Source organism: Cervus canadensis, chromosome 2 (genome assembly GCF_019320065.1).
Source record: "Cervus canadensis isolate Bull #8, Minnesota chromosome 2, ASM1932006v1, whole genome shotgun sequence".
NCBI lineage: Eukaryota > Metazoa > Chordata > Mammalia > Artiodactyla > Cervidae > Cervus > Cervus canadensis.
Genome location: NC_057387.1, coordinates 93840589 through 93862763, shown reverse-complemented (window position 1 = coordinate 93862763; position 22175 = coordinate 93840589). Strand labels below are relative to the sequence as shown.

The 22175-nt window shown below is 54.6% G+C and overlaps 1 protein-coding gene across 1 annotated transcript; it reads left to right on the top strand.

Moving 5' to 3' along the window:
* The first annotated feature begins 10679 nt into the window (after positions 1 to 10679).
* On the top strand, positions 10680 to 14094 carry FOXD2 (forkhead box D2). The gene has a single exon (XM_043461409.1). It carries the CDS (start codon positions 11021 to 11023, stop codon positions 12467 to 12469), a length of 1449 nt encoding a protein of 482 aa, XP_043317344.1. The 5' UTR covers positions 10680 to 11020; the 3' UTR covers positions 12470 to 14094.
* The last annotated feature ends 8081 nt before the right edge of the window (positions 14095 to 22175 follow it).

Sequence of the window (22175 nt, the reverse complement as noted above, 5' to 3'; positions counted from 1 at the left end):
CTCACTCTGAAACTTCGAGGGGCATAGGCATTTGCCTAGCAGACAATCTGGTTTCATTTGACTAATTTAAAGAGTAACTAATCTTAATAGGGGCTTCCCTGGTGGTTCTGTGGTTAAAAAAAAATCCACCTGCCTAGCAGGAGATGTGGGTTTGACCTGCGGGTTGGGATGATCTCCTGAAGAAGGAAATAGCAACCTACTCCATTATTCTTGCCTGGGAAATCCTATGGACAAGGGAGCCAGTCCATGGGGGTCTCAAAAAAAGTTGGGCACAACTTAGTGACTAAAACAAACAACAGACGTGTGAGTACAGCAGAAAACAGAAAACATTGCCAGAGACCATTCCCCCACTGCTCCCACCAGAAAGCACTTAGGCTAGCCAATATTACCAGTGATTCTTTCAATCATTAAGGAACCTATTTTTCTAGTTATATAAATTGTTCCAGAACACAGGAAGAATGGAAGTCATCCCAATTCTATCTACTTAATGATGTTATCAAAAACTGATAAGCAGTGAACATGCAAACGATAGCTATTCTCACATATGAAAGAAGCAGCAGAGTTCCTTAATGAAATATCACCAAATTGAAGCCAGTAGTATATTATAAAAATGCACGATCAACCAAATACAGTTTATTCCGGGAATGCGGCATGGCATTATTAGAATTCTTTACCATCTGAGCCACCAGGGAAGCCTGTTACAATTCTTAGCTTCACTTAATAGATGATGAAATCGAGTATCATAAAAGGTTAAGTGACTTACCCAGGTCAAGCTGCAAAATGACTGACTCAGAACCGGACTCCAGGTCCTCCTGACTCCCAAGTCATTCTCTTCCTCTGAGAGAGGCCAGTGGAGATGGAAACTTGGGTGGAAAGCCCCAGACACCAGTAAAATTCCTCATCCCAATATCTGTGTCCCCCCAGCTCACACCCACAGTCCTGATATTGAAAGCTACTCTCCCAAGCCAAGTGACAGGTTCTGGTTTCCTTTTTCTTTCAGTTTTCCCCTTCCTCCCTCTTGAACACTCCCCTTCTCTCTCCCCTCTCCTTGAATCAGGTGTCTCTCCCCTGTTCTCCCCTCATTAATTTTGTGGAGGCAAAAGCGCCACCTATTGGCCACCTTGTATGCACCTGATTTGAGCTGCAAATCTATAGAAGAAAGCTAGGATCCATTTGGATGCCAATTGGGGCTGAGAGTGGCTTCTGATCTCTGAAAGGCACTTGCTCATGAGGAGCCCAATGATTTGTTTTACAAGAGAAAACGGGCTGCAGTTTCCACCTCCCCCAGGAAGCCCTCCCAGATCTTCCATTCTCCCCTATTCTTGGCAGCTGCCCTCTTTTATTAAACAAAAGGACTCTCAGTGACTGTGGTCAGAATTTCATCTACTCAAACCTCACTGCCCTCCTCCCCGGTGGCTTTCCCAGAGATGTTCTGGTCTCCAGATTTGGGAAGGCTGGGCACCTCCACCCTGGGTGGGTCTATGTCCTGGGTATCAATCTGTGCAGGGTGATCGCTACTTTTCCCTTCCAGCCCCCAAATCCTGGGCATCACTGGCAAGTGTAGGGACCTCCAGGCCTCCTGCCAGACATTGCCATCTGCCCTTCTGGCCCTCCACGTTCAGGCCCCAATCATGACTCCCTTCTTCTGATCACAGAATCATGTTCTAAGATGTGTTCCTCTCTGGCCTTTGATTTCCTATCTCCTTGCCTCTAATCATCCAAATCTGAGTAGCCCCAGTCTTGTGGGAGGAGGTGGACGAGGGAAGATCAAGCAGAGCCCTTTGTGAGAGGCAAGCATGTGATGATGAGAGCCAAACTCCTGACTGAAAGCAAATCCCTCCACAGCTGGGGAACCTGGGGTCATCCCAGATTGATGACATCAGCTCATGCAGCAGATGGTACCATTCCAGGCTGACCTGGGCTGGGAAGAGCAAGAATCTGGGCAAGGTCAGGCTCTACAGAAACATGATAATTATTATTGCTGTGAATGTCAACTGCTCACATTTGGAGTTATAGATAAGGCACAGTACTGTAGTTAAGAGCCCTGATTCTGGATCCAGACTGCCCAGAAGAGAAGATGCGCTTCTCACATGTCAGATAAGGAAACTGAGGATGGGATAAGTAGGGAGGTGTATCTGAGGTGACACAGGAAGGGAGGGGAAGGTCTGGGAGTAGATCCCAGGCCTCAGGTGCAACTGCTCCTCTCCAGTCTCATGAACAAACCAGGGGAGGTACATTCCCTTGGCAGGTTGGAGCAGGCATGCTAAAAAATGTCAAGGTTGAAGAGAAGAGCGAGGAGCCTCACCAAAGCCTCCTGACTCCTAGTTGGCTCCAGCTGGAGTACTAGGTTTCATAAATCCCTGAGAGGTAGTGCCAGGAAATTTCCTTGGTTTCTGTCTCCAACCTAGCTACCTGGATACTTTACAAGTGAGAAAACTGAGGCTTAGAAAGATTATTTGTCTGAGGCCAGTAAGTGGTGAGAGTGCTCTTTCTGCTCTACCTGGATGCCTTAAGATTCGGGCCCAATGATTGTCCGGCCTCTACTCACGCATTTCCAGTGATGGGGAGCTCACTACCATCAAAGTAGCAAATTGAATCTCTGAAGGACAGCCATGATGCAATTTCTCCCTTCCATGGAGTCACAGAAATTGAGTCTCTTTATAACCTTCAGATTCCCTTTTGCCTTGGTCTTTGTGCTCCAGGACAGCCCTGTAGAGATCTGGAGATGGTGGCTATGTCAACACTGAGTCCTTTATTCTCCAAGCTAACACCTCCCAGACCAGGCCTCATGTCTTTGAGACATTCCCCCATCCCTCCCTGTATTAATTACGGTTAAGTTCAACTGTGAGCAACTGAGCAACTCCTCCCCAACCTTACATACCAAAGAAAATTCCACAACAGTGGCTTAACCAAGATTGAAGTTTATTTCTTTTTCACATAAAAGTCTGTGCAAGCAGTTCAGAAGGGCGTGGCACCTCAATGGTCTCAGGAACTCAGGATCCTTCTCTGCTGTGGTGCTGCTGTTTGTGAAAAATTCGACTCAAGCTACTACGCAGAAAGGGGAATATCTTTAGAATACCTGAGAAGGCTAACAGTTCTAGTTTCAGGCAGAGGAAGAGGACTCAACATTGTCACTAAGCTCTAGCTCCTTAGGGTGTTTTCATCTGTGGTTGGACTTTGATGTCAAACAGCACTCTCCACATAACAGGAAGGATGGCTGCTGGCAGCCAGGCCTGCGTGCTCATCTTCTGATCCAAAAGGAGAACTTCCCAGAGGTCCACGTCCATGTCTCCCAGAGCCCCAGAGTCCTTATAGCCTGGCATCTCAGAGTTCATATATTGAATCTTGTAGAAGGAGTGATTGGCTTGACTTAGGTCCTACCTAGGCCTATCACCTTGGGCTTGCAATGCTATGTTTAATCCAACCAGGTTGCCTGTCTGCTCCTGGAGGCAAGTAGGAGGACAGAGACTGAACAGCCCTATCAGGAGGACCACATGGAATACAGAAGATCTTACCCAACAGAGATGTGGGACATCTCAAAACTGAACATATTCAGCTCACCATGCTAAGGAGATTAAGTTTTGTCTCATAGGCAACGGAGAGTCCCCAGGAGATTCTGGCAAAGTGTGGCTGGTTTGATTGATCAGAACCATTTTAAAGGAAAGAAACTGAGGTAGAGAGCATGAGAGAGAAATCCAATGACTTCTGGGTTCAGGGACCAGGGGAAAACTCTCCCTGATGGGGGCACACATTCTCCTTCATTCAGAGAAGGGGACTGACGGGGGAGAAAAAAATGTCATTAGAGAACACATATCTCTAGTGATGATGTAAGCTAGATACAACCTTGTCTAGAGTCCCAGACAGAGTGAGAAGTATGTCATATGATTCACTCATTCATTCATTCATGTATCCACATATCTAACATTATCTGAGTGTCTACTATGTGTTGGATTTTGTGCCTGGCAGAAGGTAGTGTTTAATAATGATGATAATGATGGTGATAAGAAACAGTTATTGAGCTTCTCTGAAAGTTTCAGGCACTGGGCCAAGTGCCTTATTTCATTTAATTCCCACAACTATTCAATGGGGTAGGTTCAATTATTACCCCCATTTTGTAGAGGAGGAAAGATGAGGATGAAGACAATGTAATTTCTGTTCTCAAGGAGCACACAGTCTAGCGAGGGCAACAGACTAAAACAAATTGTGACATGAGAGGGAATCAGCGTTTTGGAAACAGAGGCAGGAGCTCTGCACAGCCTGGCCAATGTGGGGTGTTATGGGGTTGGGGGAAGCAACTCAGAAATCTTGACATTTGAAATGGATGGATTAGGAGTGAGCTGTGTGCAACGTGAAGACATGAGAAACAGCAAATCAGTGTCAAGGCTGGAGATGAGGCTGGACAAGCAGGCAGGGACCAGGCTGCCTGGTAGTCTTTGCAGAGAAGCACATGATGCCCAGGAGAGCATCCCTGAGGAGGCTTCCAGGCAGGTATCACAGGAGCCTCCTACAAATTACATGCCAATCACCCTCCCAGCTTCTCCCTTAACCTTCCAACTGCAAGCACCAGAAGGCCTTCTCTGGCTGACCTCAGATCTCAGCAGCACTCTCTGGGTATTTATTATGGGCCCCTCTCTCCCTTTCCAGGTTAGAGGAGAGGGTGGTATTTGCCTGAACTGAAGTTGTTTTCAGCTTCCAACAGACCTGCTGGCTGATGTAAGGACACTTGGCCAATCACTGTAATTTGGAGCCCTTCAAACTAGCTTTATCTGGGTTGGAGTCAGGGGAAAGAAGAGTTTGATCTTCCAGGGCAACTTTGCCCTCCCTGCCCTCCTTACTGTCCCATCCTGGAGCAGGAACCCCCACCCCCAACACCCGCCTCCACACATGTACAAACAAGTTCCTTCTGGCATTTCTCCTTCCTATTCAGGTGAAATGGAGTGGGCTCTGGGCTGGGACATGGGATCTAATTCCACCTTTGCTGTGTGACCTTGGGCAAGTCAGCCCTCTCTCTGACTTGGAAATGGATCTCAAATTTCCCCATCTAAGAAATGAACATTGAAAATAGACAGTCCAATTTTGGGATAAATGATTTCATTCTTTATTTACTGGTGGTGAAGGGGGGAGGAAGGAAAACAGCACATCCAGCACGGAATGCAAAGGGTGGGTGGAATGGATGGATTAATGACCCTTTCTTTGGAAAGGGTGCCTAGTACGGTAGAGGGCTAGAGGCCAGGGCTCAGGCTTTAGGTTCTTAGGAGCTCAGAGCAGGAAGAGGAAAAGATGATTTGGGCTCTCAAGAAGGCGTCTTTCTGGACAAGGCAGGATTTGAAGCTTGGGTACAAGCTGGGAAAGGAAACAAGCATGCGCAAAGGGGAGTCCAGAGGTTATAAGTCTCTGAATGATTTTGCCAACAGAGTCGGGTGGGGAAGGGGCGCTTTGATCCCAGACCTGATCGTCCAGTCCCTGCCTCGTTGCGTGTCTGCGCGGCTCCTCCAGAGGTCGCTGTTTCCTTGGAATCCGTCCCCAGCTCCCGCGCTGCAGAGCGGGGACTCTGGTCCCCTAACTCGGCTTCCGCCGGGCTTCCGCGGCTCCACAGCAGCTCCAGAGGACTCAGGCCCAGCAATATGTACTCCCCCGCGCGAGGACTTACGGCATCATCAGTGACCCTGCCTGGGGCTCCGAAAGGCTAAACGTGACGGCGCGTTTGCGCGTTCGTGCGCATAGGGTAGGGGACGCTCCGCACCCGCCCCTCCCTCTCCGCCCCAGGTCGCGGCTGCGGAAAGCCGTCCGGTTCCCGCAGCACTGCGGTCCTAGCCGCCGGCGAGGAATTCATAGGAAGGAGGCGGCCGCTGCAGTCCTCCTGGTTCTCCGCGCGAGGCCCCTGTCCCCTCCTCTCCTCGCCATGGTGCAAGCCCCCTGCCCAGGTTCGCACCCTCACATCCTCCTTCCCTGGAGTGTCACGCCGTGGCCCAGAGTAGGTCTGCAGCTCGCGACCAGGTCGCAGTCCTTCGGGTCCCGATGTGGAGCTGTGGGCCTGGCTGGCGATCGTTCCAGGGCTGTCCCCGGCCCAGATGTGCGGTCGGGAAGGGGAGAACTCGGCACCGGCGCCGGCCTCTCAGAGACGTACTTGAGCACACAAAAGCACCGTCGCCCTACGCCCGGAGGGGCAGACACTCGCACGCGGACCCAGGACACACTCCGCAAGGCACTCTGACCTGATGCCCAGGCCTCCACACACCTGGAAGCGTCTCCAACTCCCCACGCCCTGCCGCATATCTCCCAAGCGTGTACGGCCGGCCGGTCCTTCCCGGTCGCTGCGAAGCCGGCTTTCCTGGTCTGGCGGGTGGTCTGGGACCCAAGCTGTTTTTTCATCCTCTCCGGAGCCCGCAACCCTCTTCCCGCGAACTAAACGGAGTGCACAAGCTCCGCGGCGCCCAGAGCTGGGGCCGGAGGGTGCTCCCGCGAGCCCCCATCACGCAGCCGAGGGACGGTGGCCGTGCACAATGGAAGGAGCGAAAGTCGTTTCCTCCAAGAGGCTGAGGATTCCCGAGGTGTGGGGGACCGCAGAGGCACCGACCCCTGAGCCGGTGCAGAGCTAGCCAGCTTAGGAGTGAAAGAGCTCCCGCCGCCCGAGGCCCTGCCATTTCTGGGCTCGCGGAGAGGCCGGTCTCTCCCCGAACTCCTTTGTGTATGGAGCCCCACCGCCTGCAGCTCGCCCCTGCAGGTCACACGATCTGGAGTCTCCCGCCTCCCACTCAGGGCCAAGACAGCCGACCGCCTTTGAGCAGGCGAAGATCTGGAGGAGAAAGGGGAGATGGACCCGCTGCGGCCCAACCGCCGTCTTGCTCCAGAGCTGCGGCCCCGGGGAGGGACCAAAAGAGCGGGTGGCTGCGCGGTACCTTGGCTAGGTTTGTGAGTAAAATCAGAGAAGCATGCAGGCGTGGGGTCCCCTGCCTGGCTCAGGAGGCGCTTTGCAGCGGGTCTGTATGGAGGAGTGGACCTCCGCGCTCACCGCACGCACCGTGGGAAGGCCGCGGGAGAGCTCCGCGCCGCGCCCCCACCTCTAGCTAGCTCTGCGCCGCTCGTGGCCGGTTTCGTGATGACAATTATATTCTTATAATCATCCGAGAGCTCTCCTTTCCCTCCAGTGGAGGAGAAGAGCACGTCTACAGGGGCCAGAAGAAGACAGGGAGGAGCCATAAGGGGAGAGACGCCTTTGATAGCTGCACAGCGCAACAAACAAGCAGCAACCTCTTGTCGGTGCTCCCAACATTTCCGAGTGGAAAATTCCCCGGATCGGCGCCCGCCATCCCCTCCCCCGACGCTTTCTCCCAATCCTTTCTGGGCTGCTCGAGAAAGGTGGCTAAATAGTGAGACGGAGGAAAGAAGAGGCTGAAAACTACCAGTGACATTGTAACCAAGACCCGCACAATCTGTCGCCTCCTGCTTCTTGGAGGCTGCAGGCATGGGAGCTGAAAGCCTAGACTTCTGTCAGCACCCAGGTTTTCGCGGCGGGGAGTGACAGACACACCCAAGGACGCACACACGATCCAGAGACGTCGAAGAGGCAGTCTGCAGGCAGGAAAGGCTGGAGCCATGAGAGAAGAGCAGGAAACTAAACGAATCCCGAATATTGGGTCGCCCTTCTCCCAGCCCCAGGGCACCTACCCCTGGCATTGTTCGAAACAAATTTGGCCAGAGCTTTGGGCGGAGTGAGAAGCTCCCAGAGAACACCCCTCCCTAGGCAAGCGTTGAGCTTGGGTCAGGTGTTAAGCAGTGTTATTTGAATAAATAAAGGAGTTCTAGTCTGGGAGCCTAGACACCTGGGCCCAACCCCACTAAGGGGCCCTTCAAAAAGCCTAGCAAGTCACATGATCTCCTTGGCCTGTTTCCATTCTTATAACCATGTGTTCTGAAGAATCTGGAGGATTTCTTAAGAATCACCTTGCAGAACAGGGTTGGGGAGCCAATGTCTTCTTTCCTTGACCCGAGTCTCAGCAGAATGGAGGGTGAAGCAGGGCCAGACAGAGGTGTGGGCTGGTGGCTGCAGCTGCTCTGTAGAAAGGTAGTCTTGACTGGAGCAAGAATCAGGATATTTGGACAGCAAATGCCTCAGTTAGTGTTACTCTGAGCTTGGGCAGGGGGCTGGAGCAAGGGGAACCAGGAGAGAGTGCTGGCAAAGAAAGAAGCTACTGGTTCACATTTGCCATTTTAGAAATAAAAACATTTAGAAAGTGAGATGGAGAAGGATGATGCCAGTGTTGTTTTTCTCTCCATTTACTTAGACACTACCAGAGCTCAGCTGGGTTGGAGCTTGTGTGTATGTGGTGGATGGTATGGAGTGTCTGTGAGTGTCAGTGAGAGGCCTCTGTAGTAATGAGCAAGCTTGGGGATTGCATAGGTTTGCCAGATAAAATAAATCTGGTAAGTCTAGCAACCCTGGGTATGTGAGTTTATCTGCACTCATGCAAATATTTCTCCCCAAGGCTTTTATTTGCTTCCTGGAGGGTCCTAACACCTATGAAATTATGATTTCAGGGCCACTAGTCTGTCCAATTTCTTGATTATGGTTTGAGGACTGGAGCACTTCTCTTTTCCCAAGGACAGTCTTTTTTGCGGACCTAGCACACTAGGTGGATCCGGTTGGTCTGAAGTCCCAGATGGGGATGCCCAGCAGACTTGCTCTCACAGGATATGCCTTCCACTCTCTTCTGCCCTTAGCCAAATCGCTGGGGAGGATGGAGAATTCTATTATGAGGATTCCATGACAAGGGTTGCACCCAGCCATGCTTTTCCATGTTGGAGAGGAGACTGAGTCCCCCTGCCCCCCAGGCCTCTGTTGTCCCACCTGTGGAATACACTAGAACGGAAACTGCTGTTGGGTGAAAGATTTCATCCACTCTTACGTGACCCTGCAGGGCGGACAAATCCCTTCTACTCTGCCCCCAGTACTATCTACAGAAAACCTAGTTCAGTAGGCTAACTGCAGAGGACTATTAATAGATAGCAAGGGTGTAACCCAGCCCAGGGCTAGGAGGGGGTTTGAGATCCAGATGGGAGACTACACTGCCCGGAACCCTTTTCTCCCCAGGAGTCTGCAAAGTGCCTTCAATATCCTCCTTTGTATCTAGCCTACAGTGATGGGGCTACTTTTACATATTAGTCAGGGGGTGGATGTTTTTAACCTCATTTTTACAGAGAAAGAAACACAAAATACAAAGAGCGGGTAAGAAGTGAAGCCAGCACTGGGATCCCAGCAGGCTAGCTTCAGGGTCTTTGCTCTTAACTACTGTTTAGAGCAGGAAACTGAGGCGGCGTGTAGGGGTGGAGAATCACTGCTGACTGTCCTACAGTCTGCGACAGCTGAGCGCAGCTAGGGCTCGCCGCCTGCGTGCCTGAGCTTTGACCACTGTGGGGCGCTGTCGGGGCAGCAGCCGGTCCATCGGCTCTGTACTTGATCACGTCCAGTGCCCATCTCCCCCGTCACCCCCAGAGGTTGAGACGGCCCCAGTCTGAATTGGGAGTTACTGGTTGCTGGAGGGAGGCCAGGAGAGGAGGAGTCCTAAAGGCATGGCCAGGAACCCAGCTGATAGAAAAAGAGCACGGAACCAACACCGCGTGCACAGGATTGTGAAAGCTGAAGGCAACACTGGCTTGTGGTTGAGGTCAGGGTTCATTGACGGAGGTCTCGATGCTGCCTGTCGGTAGAACCTGCAAGTCCAGCAAGAGAAGGGGGAAGGGAGAAGGAACGCAGGTGGCTCTGCAGTGCGACTGGGGGTGGGAGAAACGGGGAGACTGAGAAAAAGATTATCAGACCGACGAACAGAAATCCAGATAAATGCAGGGTTTCCACAGAAAACAGAGGCAGAGATTCACCGAGGGCTAGAGAAACACAGTCACAGAGCCTGAGTGAGACAAACGGGTACCAAGAACCAAGAAGATCGGATACAGCCAAACTCAGTGATGGGCCGGTCCGCACTCTCGAAAAGACGACCAAAGCTCCCCAGAAAAGCTTTAGGAAAGCGGGCAACGGGCACGCGACGCGCTCCCTGGGTCTGACCACACACAGTTCCCCGTCTGGAGTCCCGCGGTGTGGCAAGGGGATGGGGTCCCCTTGTGGCGGGGTCCAGGCCTTGGAGGGGAAGACAGGGGCGCAGCCAGAATCGCTCACCTCTCCGAGGCCCGAATCTGAGAACGCCAACTTTGCTCCTTGCGATCACTCAAGTGCGTCTCGCCTTGGGCCGGAAGCCGCTCGGGTTCCTTCGGGCCCCGCTCCGGCAGCGTTGGTCCCGGCGTCTCAGGCTCTGCTGGTGCGGCTCCAACTGCGCTTTGGCCTCGGTGGCCCGGGCGCTGCCTTGGGGAGATGACGGGTGGGGGACTGCCGCTGCTACTCCCAGCTCCAGCTGGCACCCGCGTGAACCCTTACCATCCAGGGCTGAGCGCAGTGAAGGCAGCAGCTCCAGGGAGCGAGGGTTTGCGGGATCTGCGGGCAAGAGGAGAATCTGCCTCCGGCCACCCGAGCAGCGCTCCCGCCGAGGCGGCTGTTTGTTCCCGCCGGGCCCCTCCGCCGAGGCACTCTGCCCGCCCCCGCCAGCCCCACCCCGCTCAGGGAGCTCCGCCCCGGACTCGCGCTCTTCCGCCTTAGGCTGCCGCCAAGCGGGAGGGACTAATCCCCCGACCTCTCCAGCCCGGGGCGGGGGAGGGGGGGCTGGGGCCAAGACCGGCAGAATAAGGGGGGCGCCTCAGCTCCTTCCGCCCGCGCCCTAGGAGCTGCCCCCGGCTCGGGCTCCCGGGGCAGCGGAGAGAGCCGTCGCCAGTAGGGTACTCATCGAGAGATGAGAGCGGCCAAGTGAACCACGAGGGGGCGCTGCAGAGCTGGGGGACACCCCTCCCCGCCAGTCCTCAGTCCCCCGCCCCCTCCCCGCCCGCGCGCAAAACACACTCGCCCCAGAGGCAGCGCGGCGGAGCCCGAGCCGCGGCCGGAGAGGAGCCGGAGAGCGGCGGTGGCGGCGGCGGCACCATGACCCTGGGCAGCTGCTGCTGCGAGATCATGTCCTCCGAGAGCTCCCCGGCCGCGCTGTCCGAGGCCGACGCAGATATAGACGTGGTGGGCGGCGGCGGCGGCGGCAGCGGTGGGGGGGAGCTCCCTGCCCGCTCCGGGCCCCGCGCCCCCCGGGACGTGCTCCCCCACGGCCCCGAGCCTCCCCCGGAGGAAGCCGCGGAAGACGAAGAGGAGTCCGGCGGCTGCTCGGACGGCGAGCCCCGCGCTCTAGCGCCCCGAGGGGCGGCGGCCGCAGCGGGAAGCCCCGGGCCAGTTTCGGCGGCGGCCCGGGGCGCGGCGGGGCCCGGACCAGGACCGCCGTCGGGGGGCGCGGCAACTCGGAGCCCCCTGGTGAAGCCGCCGTACTCGTACATCGCGCTCATCACCATGGCCATCCTGCAGAGCCCCAAGAAGCGCCTGACGCTGAGCGAGATCTGCGAGTTCATCAGCGGCCGCTTCCCCTACTACCGGGAGAAGTTCCCCGCCTGGCAGAACAGCATCCGCCACAACCTCTCGCTCAACGACTGCTTCGTCAAGATCCCCCGCGAGCCGGGCAACCCGGGCAAAGGCAACTACTGGACGCTCGACCCGGAGTCGGCCGACATGTTCGACAACGGCAGCTTCCTGCGCCGCCGCAAGCGCTTCAAGCGGCAGCCGCTGCCGCCGCCGCATCCACACACGCACCCGCACCCGGAGCTGCTGTTGCGCGGCGGGGCTGCAGCGGCGGGGGACCCCGGCGCCTTCCTGCCGGGCTTCGCGGCTTACGGCGCCTATGGCTACGGCTACGGACTGGCGCTCCCGGCCTACGGCGCACCCCCGCCGGGCCCGGCCCCACACCCGCATCCACACCCGCACGCCTTTGCTTTCGCCGCCGCCGCCGCCCCTTGCCAGTTGTCGGTACCCCCGGGCCGTGCCGCGGCGCCTCCACCCGGACCTCCGACGGCCTCGGTGTTCGCGAGCGCAGCCTCGGCTCCGGCCCCTGCGCCTGCTCCAAGCGCAGGGTCGGGCCCGGGCCCCTCGGGCCTGCCAGCCTTCCTGGGCGCGGAGCTTGGCTGCGCCAAAGCCTTCTACCCCGCATCCCTGAGCCCTCCCGCAGCAGGCACCGCACTCCTGCGCCCAGGCCTCAAGACGGACGCGGGCGGAGGGGGCGCCGGGGCCGGGCAGAGGCCTTCCTTCTCTATAGACCACATTATGGGCCACGGTGGCGGCGGGGCAGCACCCCCGGGCGCCGGCGAGGGCTCCCCGGGGTCGCCGTTCTCGGCGGCGGCGGGTCCTGGGGGTCAGGCCCAGGTCCTGGCCATGCTGACTGCCCCGGCCCTGGCTCCAGTGGCTGGCCACGTTCGCCTCTCGCACCACGGGGACGCTCTCCTGTCCTCAGGGCCCCCGTTTGCCGGCAAAGTCGCAGGCCTCAGTGGCTGCCACTTCTGACCGTGTCGGGATCCGGGCCACTTTGAGCCCGCACTCCTCAGTCTCTCCTGGAGCTCCTGCGGTCCCAGCGGAACTCAGGGAGTCTATTTATGAAGAGTCTCCAGACCTTGGGCCGGCGCCCGTGGTTCCACGCTCGGAATCTCTCCGACAGTTGGGACGAAGCGGGCTTCATCGCTCAGGAAGAGGCCCGGGTCTACGCGACGAGGTCGCTAGCCGTGATCCCATTTCAGTTTGAGCAGTAAAAGGGGGAGGGGATGTCTTCGCTCTTTCCCAGTCTCTGCGCCTCTCGGCAGCCCCAGAAGAATATTTTACCGGAGAGGTGCCTGCCCAGGCCGGGGCAGATCCCGCCATAAACACCCAACTGCGCAGAGAGGTCTCCCCTTTTGCTTCTCCCTCACTCCTTCCCCAGCTTTGAGGCCCTGATTGTTCAATATTATAATTTAAAGACACCTATTATCTACTTTGTGCTTAAAAGGAAAATGCAACATTTTTTCCCCTCGTTCTTCTCCAAAGCAGTTCGTTCTCTCTCGGAAGCCTACTGCAGTGTCTACACAGGCGAAGGTGAACGGAGAGGTGAAGCGAGGGTCTCCACAATGCTTGGGCAATCCCGAGATCCCACTCCACTGAGGAAAATCCTCCCTCTTTTGCGTCGGGGGCGCTTTGGAAGGAACTTTACCCCTTTCCCGTGGCCGGCTGGGTCCAGCCATCCAGGGCCAGCAGCCCTCTCCGCGGTCTGCTCTGTCCCAGGCCCTGGGATATTTATTGTAGCTAAAGGCAATGAGGTTGGGGTGGGAGAGGAGGGTCTGGGTCAGGGACCGGAGAGGTGGGGGTGGGGTGGGCCAGGGCACACCTTGTGGCAGGGGTCCTGTAACCGTGTGTAAATATCTGTATCGCAGGCTGCTGTCTGCGTTCTCGGTCCACTGGGTGTGCATTGATTTAGACTTCTCCAATTGGGGAGACTCTGTGAAATCTCCTGATGGTTTGTGTGGAAGAAAAGAAAACCTGTCTCCCCCCACCCCCCATCAGTGTCAATTGAATAAATGTACGTGAACTCCAGCAGTCACCAACTCTGTCTACTTGCCTGCACTCCCCTTTCCCAGTCCGGAGTCTCACAGACTCCTAGGCAGAGCGAAGTGAGGAAGGGCCCTGAGCAGGCCAGGCAGGCAGAGGAGGGCTTGGGTTTGTCGGATACAGGGGACACTGTGGCCTTGGCCTTCGGCTGTTAATAAGGCCAGGATTCTGGGATGCCTGTGACCCCTCCAGCACTTTCATTTTTGCTCTGGTCCTTGAAGGTTTCTGCGTGGGGTGTCTGCAGAGAGGTTTTATTTCAAATGTACCTGGGGGCTTCTCATCTCTTTCTAGTTCAGACTTAGCATGGCCTGGACAGATCTGGGTGCCTCAGGCTCATGGACACTATACCCATTAAGCACAATGTGAGTGAAAGTGTTTACTGATGCATATTCTGTAAGCCTTTCTGTGCTTCTGGACATGGGGGCTCTTATGGAGCTTGTGTTCATGTTTCTCTGGGTTGTCATGTAGCCTCGCTTTTTGTCCTTTTTTGGGGGGGTGTCAGTTGTATTTCAGGATATCTGTGTTTTTATTTCTGTGTGTATCTGTGACCATGTGTCTGTTTTCGATTCTCTGTCACCATCTCTTTCTGTGTCCCTAAGAGGAGAGAGGTCTCTCTCTGACCATTGTAGGGCATTCTTTGCACCCCCCAACCCCCCCCCCCACATGGAATAATCAGAGTGAAAGGCCTGAACTGGAAACTGTGAAACCCCTCTCTCCGCCAGCCAGAGAAACTTGGGGGAGAGGGCAGTATGAACTAAAGGAGAGGGTTGGTGAGGCCTTGTTCTATGAAGGTAAACTTCCCCAATCCTTGAGCCTTGCTCAGAACCTATTGCCTGAGTGCAAGGCCACTCGGCTGGCTGGAGTCTTCCATAAGCTCTGAGTCTGGAACTCCCAGTGGCCAGACTTGCAAGTGTGTTGGGTGAGAGGTGATGCTTGGGGTGAAACAAAGATGGTTACTTAGCTCTTTTCTCTGAACATTCAACTAAGGTCATAGGAGAAAAAGAGAAATATGGAGGTGCAGTGAGAGGCAGTTCAGCCTTCAGAGAAAATAGACACATGCTGGGGGCGACAAGTCTGTTGGGAGACAAGTGACAGAGAAGGAAGAAGGAAAGGTCAGAGAATCAGATGGAGTGAGCTTGAGAGGGGCAGACAAGGAGAAGCCTTACAGGCTGCTTTTGGCAAATCTCAGGCTTTAGGAGCAGTAGGAAAGAAGGAGGAAGTAGAGGAGAGAGTACCCTGTATGAAAAGGGTCAGAATCAGGATCAGGGTAAGAACGCACCAGGGTCCAGGAAGAGTGGTTGGGACTCCTAAGTCTCTTATCACCTTCCCCAGTTAAGGAGAGAGGAGGTTCCAGGCATAGATGTTAAATGCAACCCCTCTGCCAGAGGTGAGGCATCCTCTCCTCCATCTTGTTGAGAGTCTGCAGGAATGGAGTGAGACTGAAGCACGGACCTCCCTTCCAGTGATTTTATCAAATAGTCCAGGAGAGGGAAGGTTAGATACAGTGGTAGATAGAGGGAAATGTCTGCTGATTCTGGAATAATGGTCTCTTGCTGGCTGCTTCCTTGACTTCTGTTGCTGAATTTGATTTCATTTCTTTTCACTTGAAGGTTGAGCCTTTGAACGTGATCCTGTGTTTGCCCTCAGTAAAACACATTGTAGCTTAGATGATCTTATTTACCATGAGTATGCCACCCCCAGATATTAGGTTGGAGCTTTAAGTAAAAGATACAAATTTGTTTCTCCTCTAGAAGAGAGAAAATTAAGTCAGCCAGAATTCATATCTGATGGTGTAGATAGATATTTCCACAACTGCTACTTCCAGGAGAAGCAGTGGGTCTTTCGGGATTGTTCAGTGTCTTTGTGAAGAGTGTTGTGTGTGTGTGAATTTATCTATGCATATTGCTAGATGTATATGCGTCAGAGGGTCTGTATCAGGAAAAGGTAGAAATAAAGAGGATTGGAGAAGAGTTAGATGCATCCTTCCAGGGGATTCTAGGGAGCTTGGCGTCTCAGACCAATTCGGACCCCAGTTTTGCCCTGGGTCAAGAAGGCCAGATCTGGGCCAGATATAATTACTGGCCTTGAAAAATACCAGACAAGAACTGTTGAGATATGTGCACCGTTGAAGTTGGGGGAGAAGGGAGGGTATTTTGAATTCAGAACTCCTTCAGGTTGTGTGGGCTGGGAACCTGTTAATTAAAAGCTGGCAAGGACCCACCTGGGACCTGGACTGTAGGGAGGGGCAAGGAGAAGGCTGAAGTAATCCCACGTTTGTATGGTAGAGTCCTGGGACTTTCCCCCCCCCTCGCCCTGACAAGAGAGGTTCTGGAAGTGGCCCCCTCTCACCCTCTGGGTGCATAAGGGTGGTGGTTCAGCATAAATCCGCTTACCTAGGAGGGAAGCCAGCCTTCTGGGAGGAGAAATAGGCCATTCCATCTGGAGCCCCTCCTGTGGGTTCCCTGGCCTTCTGGGTGGATACAGCTGAGTCTCTGACCCCGCAAGCTCCAACGATCGGTGACAATAATAAGAAAATATCCAGGGCACACCTTCATCTCTCGAGGTGAGAAAAAAAATGCTAAAAAATCGGCTTGGGGTTCAGAAAGTGCTGCGGAGAGCGGGCAGTTTAAAGGAGAAGAAAATTGGCGAATTTCACTGGTCAATTTCACTTCATTTCGTTCAATTTCGTTCAATTTCATTCCTTTTCATCCGGCGCCGGGAAGCCCGAGGCCACAAAGAGGGGGAGGGGGTCTTTCCGGGCAGAATTTCCCCATCTTGCAGATTTACTCTCTATGGCTGAGAACAGCCTTGATTCTCAAACTTTGACATACGTCTTTCAGCCAAGGCTAAAGGCAGATATTTTATTTCATTTTTATTTTATTTTACTGAAGAGTGTTTGGTTTCGGTGATCGGGGCACATCGGTGAGCCTCTCCCCATTTCTCTCTTGAAGCCCAATTAAATTGGTTAATTCTTTTCACCGCCGATTCCTCCCCATCTTTCTTTCTCCTGGGGCTCCCGGGACCACCCAGGAGCGGGAGTTGAGGTGGGGGCGGACACTTCCCCCTCCATATCCAATTTGTTCTCGCCACAGCGGGCGCGTCTTCGTGGTTACAAAGCGCTTTTCCCCTGATGACTTTTTTCCCCTTTTCAAAAACACTTTTCCCTCTCCCGTTCAACTAGCAACCCACCCCTCCTCCCTCTCCGCTCGGGTTTATTTAAACTTCGCCTCCTCCAGCGCCGCCGTAGCGCACACTTAATGAAGTTGAAGGCTCGGTGAGCCCGGGTGAAGAGGGTTTGGAATCTGTTGAAAGGGGCGTTTTGTGACACTGATTGGGGCGGGGGTGGGGCCGACCACGGATCAGACAATGACGGATCAGGCGGGTTTTCCTCCGCTTAGGGTCAGGCGAATAAAGGCGCCGACGCCGTTTAAACGAGGGACCCGGCAAGAAAGAAGGGGGAAAAGATTTGAGTGTGGAGCGTGCCTCTTAAGATTTCAACCTTAGCGGGCCGGTGTGAAGAGGCGGGTCGCTTAGGGTCTTTATGGATCGGAATCGGAATTTAACTGAAATGCTGCGCATCCCGCCAAAGAGAAGCGAGGCGAGTTTGCGTTTGCTCCCAAATTATCCCGATACGTGGTTCAAAAGGTTGTCAGGGTTGGGGCCTGGCGAGGTATCCAAGAGGACCCACCCGCACGCTGAGACCCAGCTCGCATTTGACCTTGCGGCTGGCGTTCTGAAATTTCCGGAGAAACGGTGAAAGAGAATTAAAGGTGGCAGAGGTCGTGCAGGATAATTCAGCCTCCTAAGCTTTTCGTCTATCAGGGCATTTGAGAGCAAAACAAATGTTAAGAGTTTTGGAGTGGAATTATTCTGTTTCTTAAGGTCGGCATAGACACGTACCAACACAGAAAGCTGTAGGAAGGACAGAGATTCCCAGCTCTGGTTTAGGGAACGAATCTTTCCGCGAGCTGGTGGGCGCGGCGCGGGGCGGAGCGGGCACCGCCTCCTTTCCTAGCGGAGAAGCTGTGCGGCCCGAGGATGTCGCCGCTCCGGAGCCGCAGAGGCTTCGGACTGTTGGTGAAGGAAAGCGTTCTCCCCTGGTACCTGCGCCCCAGGGCTGGACTGGGCGCGGAAACACCCTCGGGGTTGTTTCCGACCCGCGCACAGCTCCCGGCTCCGAGTCCTGGGTGTCTGTGGAGCTGTCTTTTCGCTCCACACGGACTCAGAGCGGAAGACGCTCGTCGTCTGCGCCTTGGCTTTTCTCCACGCGGCAGGGGTCTGCGCCTGGTGTCCTCCCCCCGGCCATGCCAGCTTCCTGGCCGCAACCTCGTCCTCCTGAAGGGGGTCGACAGGGTCCCGGTCCTCAGCCGGTACCCGCCTCCTTCCCGCCCAGCTTTTCGGGGATGCGCGGCTCCCAAGGGCTACGCATCAGCGCCCGCAACTCGGGCGACTGGGAAGATGCTCACAGCCGCCGCTACGGGGGTTCCTGAGCGTTTCGCCCCGGGAAACCGGGGTCTTGGAGGTCTGTGCTCATCTCCCCCGATATTGGAAAAACATCTTAGGATAGTCTCACCTTCGGGGCATTTCTGTCTACTCAGGCAGAAGTATTCTTGGAATTGCGGTTGCATGGATCTTAGGACTGGAAAGGACGAATTACTGGGAGAACAAGATATTTAAATCCGTCCCAACGATTCCGAAGAATCGCCGCAGCCCTGAAAAGCGTATTTCAAATGATGTGTGGACACTGCCAAACGGTGTGTGTGTGTGTGGCGGGGTGGGGGAAGATGAGGGTACAGGAGTGCGGCTTATTGTCCAAATTAATTCATCGCCCCTTCCAGAGGGCCCTCGCTTTGTGTCCCCCTCCCCAGCAGGTGTCGGTGTTGTTGGATTCCTAGACTAGCGGCCCATTCCATTCAGATGCAGATGTGCGGGTCCAGGTCACAGTGTAGGGAGACCACCCCCCCACACACACGCTCTAGTCCTCACAGGCCCTCCGGGCTGCGCCTTCAGGGCCCATCGGGCTAGAGTCAGAACCGCGAGTTCCATGCAAATGTCCAATCTTTGGGGGCTAGTTCTCCCTTCCCCACGTGTCACTCCAGTCCAGAGAGCACAACTGGTGAGGTTATCACTTAAACTAGCCTCGGACCCAGATGGCAGGAGCCTAGAGGGTTCTGAGGATGATATGCATTGGAATGGAAGAGACCAGACCGGGATTACACAACAGAACAGTTGTGGATAGGGCCAGTGGATCCGAGAAGTTGGGCTCCCAGTATGAGGAGTCGATGAGTCCGATCGCAGGGCTGCAGATGCTGGTGGGCTGGCCTTGCATCAGTACCACACGACAGCCCCAGGCAGTCACTCTTTGTGGAGCCCCAGGCAGACTGGAGGATCAGAGGACTATTCTGAGGATCTCTTTGCAAAGCCTTTGATATAGCATTAAGAGGGCAGATGGACTTTGAGGCAGCTTCCGGGTTCTGATGGGTCCCGGGCAGCAGGTCTGGCCTCTGATCTGTTTACCCCATCCCTCCTCCCTCTGTTGACCATCTGAAGAGTGTGAGGCGAGTGTCAGGGCTCAGTTTGTGTGAAGAACAGTTTTCCTGTTCAAGGAGGTACCTGTAAGGATCAAACGCTGGCGAGTCAATTTGCCTTAGGCCCTGGACATCTCTCAACTCTTTGGCTCCTTCTTTCCACAAATATTTATTGAACACCTACTGTGTGCTTGACATTGTACCAGAGGTACAAGCAGCAAACGTCTGCCTAGCATCATTAGATGCTGTCTAATTCTATAGTGGAGAACAGAAGAGAAACAAAAGAAGTGATTATTACCATATTTAAGGTTAAAAAAAAGTGGTATGTTAAGGGTTAAGGATGGTAAATTTCCACTGTATGCTGATGGTTCCAGGTATCACAGTCTGTGTATATGTGATTTTGAGTATTTGGGGTCTGTGACTGTGTATATGATTGTGACAGGAAATATGTGTCTGTGTGGGTGATGGCTCGGGGCTGAACACTTGTGTGTGCTAGCGTGTATATTTGTGACTGTATCACTGTGTGAGAGTGTGCTCCCCGCTCCTGGGGCAGAGGCAGAAGCTGGGGGTGTGGGTGTGGAGGACTGGGGTGGAAGGGTTAGGAATAGGTTTCTTCAGGGGTGGGGAGGAGTCCTGAGTTCTGAGCCTCATCCCTTAGTCTTCTAGCAAAGACTGAGACCTGTCCACCTTCTTCCTACTTCCTTCCCCACTGCAGGCAAAGCTGGGATTTTGGGGCAGCCAGTGAAGGTATTGAGGGGCACAGCGACCATCCCGTAGAGGAGCAGATTAGCCTTCCCCTCAAAGCCTCCACTTCCTCCCTATCCCACTCGTGTCCAGTCCCTTTATCCAGGCTCTTCCAGAGCAGCGAAGAGGCTCCACAGTCTGGCCTCTGACCTGCTCTTCGGCCTGGTGCCATGAAACCCCCCTTGCCCCCACTCCTCCAGCCCACACAGAGGGACTTGTCGGCAGCCCGAGGGCTTTGGAGGCTTCATTCCTAGGAAATTAATCTCGCAGCAAGAGGACGGGGTGCCATTTGTTGAGCTGGTAACACCGGAGCTTGCAAGGTTTCCAAGGCTAACATTGAATGGATGGAGAAACAGGTCTAGAGGAGGGGTGAGGATGGGTTCACTCAAAGTTGCTCAGCAGGATGCCAGATGTAATGCTGGAATCTGCAGCCTCTATGAACCAACATCAATAGTTAAAGTATTTGCTTAGGCATTTTGAGGGAAATAAAAACCCAACATCTCCCCTGGTACTCTAGGGAAATCTTAAGTGTAGTCTGGGTTATGAATGCTTCTGAATCCTTTCTTCCCAGAGGCAGGACTGGAGGAATGTTGAGATCCAGGTGTGAGAGAGCAGACTATGACTCAGATAAATTAGGGTGTGAGATTGGTTGCCCTTCGGTGAATGAGGTGCAGTAAAGAGGAGTGTGAGTGAGCAAGAACCTCTTGTGCTCCACCCTATGCCAGGTTCCTGGGCTTGGGAAGACAGCCGAATCCTTCCGTGAGCCCCAGACATGGCGAATTTGGGGCAACAGCTTGGCAGTGAGGAAGGGGAGGGGGTGGGAGAAGGGTCAGGGTTTGCCAGTAAATTGTCTCTTTCCCTTCAGTTTTCCTAGGGAGTAGCATTCCTCCTTCCCTGTTTCTATGTCTGTTGGCCAATCTGTCAGTCCACCCACTTGGCTACACCAAGTCTTGCGCCCCATGCCCCATCAGACTTTAGACCTTTCACACAGTGGAGGATAAATGAAGCAAATCCTGAACCTCAGGATAAATAGGCCTGAGGTTCCCCCGGCTGGAGCCATTTCTTCCTGAACCAGGATGGATGGAATGGCCCAGTTTTAGGGCTTTGAGGAATGTTGGTGGGTGGTAGGCCAGTGTATGTGACCCCACTTGCGTGCATGCACAGGGGTGCATAGAAATTCTGAGTTACACTGACCCCCGAATGGTACCAGACTTTGATGTGTCTTTCCCTTCCTTTGCAGTTTTCATTTTAGCACCTTCCTGAAGATGATTAATACTAGGGGCAGAGAAGGGGAGAAGGAGAGAGGATTGTTGACTCTGTGACCTGGGGCCCAGTCCTTCCCGCCCTCACTGAGCCTCAGTTTCTCTGTCTGAGAAATGAGCTGGGTTGCGTTAGCCTGGACTCACCTTCCAGGTCTGGGGTCAGTGACTTCGCCCAGCTCCTCCCTCTACTCTGCCAAGGAGTTCTTGCTCCTCCCTCCACTCTCCGAGGATGCAGGAAGGGACAGAGCTGGCCTGCCACAGGTTATGCTGGGACTCCAGAGAAGGAGCCCAGGTGGCCACCTCAGGGTGTCCATTGTGTTGAGGGGCAGGAGAGTGGGGGCTTGACTCACTCCTTTCTGGACGCAGGAGACTTCCAGCCTAGACTGTGTGATCTGTCCTCCCCTGGCAGAGCTGTTGGAGGGGCTGAGTCTCCAAGGACTTCTTGGTTCCCTGATGCTGCATAAACCTGCCTCCTTTGTGGATAACGGGGAACACATGCTACTATGAGGGTGAGTCACCACCTGGCAGCCTGCTGAATTCCCTGCCCATTGTGGCACTGGGATAGGTGGCAGGGAATGGGAGGCAGGTCCCCAAAGTGACAGGGAGCCTCTTCCCCAGCCCTCTTTACTCCTGCCTCTGTTCACCCAGAGACACTGCATCCCCCTTTCTGGGAAGCCCAGTGGGGAGTGTCCACGTGTTTAGGAAGAGGGAGAGGGGCTGGAAGGACTGGAACCAAGGTAGGCGGCCCGCGGTGTGGGAAGGACAGTTCCAAAGCTCGGCTGGGGAGTGGGCTGTTTTCTGCTTCTTCCCTCGGTGTCTCGTCTGAGTGCAAACTTTGAGAACTTAAGATTGTGTAGGGTCGCAGCGGCAAGTACACAGAGCCTGGGGCTGGGGGGTGGACCGCGCTCTCAGAGACAAGTCCGCAGCAAGCCTGTCCGCAGACCGAGACTCAAGGCAGAGGGGAGAGGCGGGAGGGGAAGGGCCGGGCTCCGCGGTCGCTTCTCTTGGAGCGGAGACTGGAATTTCCCCATGACTCGTCTGCTCTCCGCCTGCCTCTAGGATTCTCGCTCTCAGATGCGCTCACGCACCCAGTGGCGTGCT